Genomic DNA, 3,813 nt, shown 5'->3' with positions numbered 1-3,813 from the left:
CCGTATATATAAAATGATATATAACTGCTATCGGACGATCTTGTGCACGATAAAAACCTATATAGAACTTTAAGTTGGAAGTGTAGAAATCGGATGATATACATTTTTTTCCGGATTTCATCGTTCTAGGGTGTGTACTACAACAACAAACTTTTTTTTAAAAAAAAATGTTACTATAGCCGTATATATAAAATGATATATAACTGCTATCGGACGAAAATGTATGCCATCCGATTTCTACACTTCCAACTTAAAGTTCTATATAGGTTTTTATCGTGCACAAGATCGTCCGATAGCAGTTATATATCATTTTATATATACGGCCATAGTTACATTTTTTGTAAAAAAAAAGTTTGTTGTTGTAGTACACACCCTAGAACGATGAAATCCGGAAAAAAATGTATGCCATCCGATTTCTACACTTCCAACTTAAAGTTCTATATAGGTTTTTATCGTGCACAAGATCGTCCGATAGCAGTTATATATCATTTTATATATACGGCTATAGTAACATTTTTTTTTAAAAAAAAGTTTGTTGTTGTAGTACACACCCTAGAACGATGAAATCCGGAAAAAAATGTATATCATCCGATTTCTACACTTCTGACTTAAAGTTCTATATAGGTTTTTATCGTGCACAAGATCGTCCGATAGGAGTTATATATCATTTTATATATACGGCCATAGTTACATTTTTTGTAAAAAAAAAGTTTGTTGTTGTAGTACACACCCTAGAACGATGAAATCCGGAAAAAAATGTATGTCATCCCATTTCTACACTTCCAACTTAAAGTTCTATATAGGTTTTTATCGTGCACAAGATCGTCCGATAGCAGTTATATATCATTTTATATATACGGCCATAGTTACATTTTTTGTAAAAAAAAAAGTTTGTTGTTGTAGTACACACCCTAGAACGATGAAATCCGGAAAAAAATGTATGCCATCCGGTTTCTACACTTCCAACTTAAAGTTCTATATAGGTTTTTATCGTGCACAAGATCGTCCGATAGCAGTTATATATCATTTTATATATACGGCTATAGTAACTTTTTTTGTAAAAAAAAGTTTGTTGTTGTAGTACACACCCTAGAACGATGAAATCCGGAAAAAAATGTATGCCATCCGATTTCTACACTTCCAACTTAAAGTTCTATATAGGTTTTTATCGTGCACAAGATCGTCCGATATCACTTATATATCATTTTATATATATGACCATAGTAACATTTTTTGAATGTTTTTTATTAAAAGGCATTCTGTAACGATATAATCCCAATTATATTTATATTTTATCAGATTTGTTCCTTTCCACATTTATACACATATTTTAATTGATCAAAAATATTTTTTTTTAATGTAAATCATGAAAATCAATTTTTTTGAATTTTTTCCACGTGCTTAAACACATATTGAAAATGTAAATAATGAAAACGAGTTTTTGCGTCTTTTCCACGTGCAGAAACACATATTTGTAAACAAAAATAACTCACCACACCAAAAAAAAATGTTTATTTTGATAAAACAGCTGTTACGGTTTGTTTTATTTTTCGTCGGGTTGTTTTCTTTATGTGCGTAAATTTGATCCCTCTTTTATAAAATCTTTTTTTGTAAAAGCAGCGACTTGAATTAGGAGTTTATGAAAAACCGTAGGATAATCAACACTGTTAGACATAAATTAATCCAGCGTTGCAATTATAGCACTGACAGTTAAGGAAGTGTTCGGATAAATTTCGTTAAAATTTTATGCAACCATGTTGCCATATTTAAATAAGTGGCAATTTAATAAATAACAAATAAATAAATATGCTATTCAAATTATAATTGTAAACATGCAAACACCTTTTTTAACATAAAATAATATTATATATAATTAATTGTTTGTAAACATTCCCAATAACTTCAATAAACAAGCATTGTTTTGGTTTTTCACAGCATCGCCTGGCAGCACTGGTCATAAATGTCAATTTTTAACGAAAAAATTACTGTTCAGTGGGCAAATTTTTAACTTCCTTTCTTTTGACAGTACGTCAGCAACGTGATTCGATCTTTTTCCGCTTTGAACTCTGAAGATGGCGGTCGGTAAAAATAAGGGTCTCTCCAAAGGAGGCAAAAAAGGTGGCAAAAAGAAGGTTGTTGATCCCTTCTCCCGTAAAGATTGGTATGATGTTAAAGCCCCTAACATGTTTGCCACTCGCCAAATTGGCAAAACCTTGGTTAACCGTACCCAGGGTCAGAAAATCGCCTCTGACTACTTAAAGGGCCGTGTGTTCGAAGTTGCTTTGGGTGATTTGCAAAAGGACAACGATTCCGAACGTTCTTTCCGTAAATTCCGTCTCATCGCTGAAGATGTACAAGATCGTAACATTTTGTGTAATTTCCATGGTATGGATTTGACCACCGACAAATACAGGTAATGTTGTAAAACGAAAAAGTGAAAAAAAACAAATGCTAGTGTATATACAAAGTGTGATTGTATGGGTGTGTGAAAAAAAGATTACTAATGAAAAAAAAAATAAGAAAAACAGCAAAAATTAACTGAAAATAATTAAAATATGGACTTTAAATAGATGAAAATTGTAAATAACAAGAAAAACATAAATATTTGTTGAAAAAATTCAGCTGTTATAATAAAAATATAAAACCATGAGGTTTTACTAGATTATAAATGTGTGTGCATGTGAAAAAGAAAAAAAAGAAAAAAGGAATGTTTGTGTATAAATTTGTTTGGATTTGTAAATCAAACATTCACAAAAAAAAAGCAACTACATATGTTAATAATAATGTTTATTGTATATTAAAACCATAGTTTGATCAACAACTTTTGTTTGGCCTTTTCAGATCTATGGTCAAGAAATGGCAAACCCTCATTGAAGGTATTGTTGAGGCCAAGACCACTGACGGTTATTTGCTCCGTGTTTTCTGCATTGGCTTCACTGCTAAGGATCAACAATCCCAACGCAAGACCTGCTATGCTCAACACTCTCAGGTCCGCAAAATTCGCGCCAAGATGCACGAAATCATCACCAATGAAGTCACCACCTCCGACTTGAAACAATTGGTTGGCAAATTGGCTTTGGATTCTATTGCCAAGGATATTGAGAAGATCTGCCAACGTATCTACCCATTGCACGATGTTTACATCCGCAAAGTTAAGGTATTGAAGAAGCCCCGTTTCGATTTGTCCAAATTGTTGGAATTGCACGGTGATGGTGGCGGCAAAGGTACCGAAGCTGTTGTTTCAGCTGAAGGTGCTGTCATTGAAAGACCCGAAGGTTATGAACCTCCAGTACAAGAGTCTGTTTAAGCCTTTTTTAAGTATATAACATCCACAAATAATTAACATACATTTTTGTATAAACAAGAAAATGAAAAGAAATGGAAACGGAACTTTAACAAAAAAGTTTTGGTTAAAAAAAAAAACAAATCTGGTAGTTTAGTTTATTTATGATATCTTTATACAAATAACAAGGGAGGGTTGTTTACATTGTTGTAGTTGTATACCTAGAGGGAAGTGTCTTCGTTTCTAATTTCTTTACAGATTTTCAGTTAGCATTCAACACTAGCAGGGAGAACATCTTACAAAATGGAAGCAGCAGAAATAAAGTAAGTTTAATTTTTAACTTTAACAAATTGTATTTAATAAAATGATGTTTTATTATTTTTCGTCGCTGATAAATAAAAAAAATATTTATTTGATGACAACTTTTAACTGATTTAAAAAAAAAGAAACATTTGCTTAAAATGTTTTTATAAAAGAAAAACTAAATGTATTTAATCGTAGTTTCTTTTTATTTTAGACTGGCCTTTGTT

The 3,813-nt window shown here is 31.5% G+C and overlaps 1 protein-coding gene across 1 annotated transcript; it reads left to right on the top strand.

Moving 5' to 3' along the window:
• The first annotated feature begins 2,013 nt into the window (after positions 1 to 2,013).
• On the top strand, positions 2,014 to 3,427 carry LOC111675121 (40S ribosomal protein S3a). The gene is made up of 2 exons (XM_023435855.2): positions 2,014 to 2,413; positions 2,842 to 3,427. Exons 1-2 carry the CDS (start codon positions 2,073 to 2,075, stop codon positions 3,305 to 3,307), a joined length of 807 nt encoding a protein of 268 aa, XP_023291623.1. The 5' UTR covers positions 2,014 to 2,072; the 3' UTR covers positions 3,308 to 3,427.
• The last annotated feature ends 386 nt before the right edge of the window (positions 3,428 to 3,813 follow it).

The sequence above is a fragment of the Lucilia cuprina genome, chromosome 5, assembly GCF_022045245.1.
Source record: "Lucilia cuprina isolate Lc7/37 chromosome 5, ASM2204524v1, whole genome shotgun sequence".
Lineage (NCBI taxonomy): Eukaryota > Metazoa > Arthropoda > Insecta > Diptera > Calliphoridae > Lucilia > Lucilia cuprina.
This window is presented reverse-complemented; position numbering and strand designations above follow the sequence as displayed.

Excerpts from the sequence above, each read along its gene's own strand:
- LOC111675121 (XM_023435855.2), top strand. The coding sequence starts at position 2,073 with ATGGCGGTCGGTAAAAATAAGGGTCTCTCCAAAGGAGGCAAAAAAGGT. Across the intron at positions 2,414-2,841 it reads TTGACCACCGACAAATACAG|ATCTATGGTCAAGAAATGGC; the intron begins GTAATGTTGTAA and ends TGGCCTTTTCAG.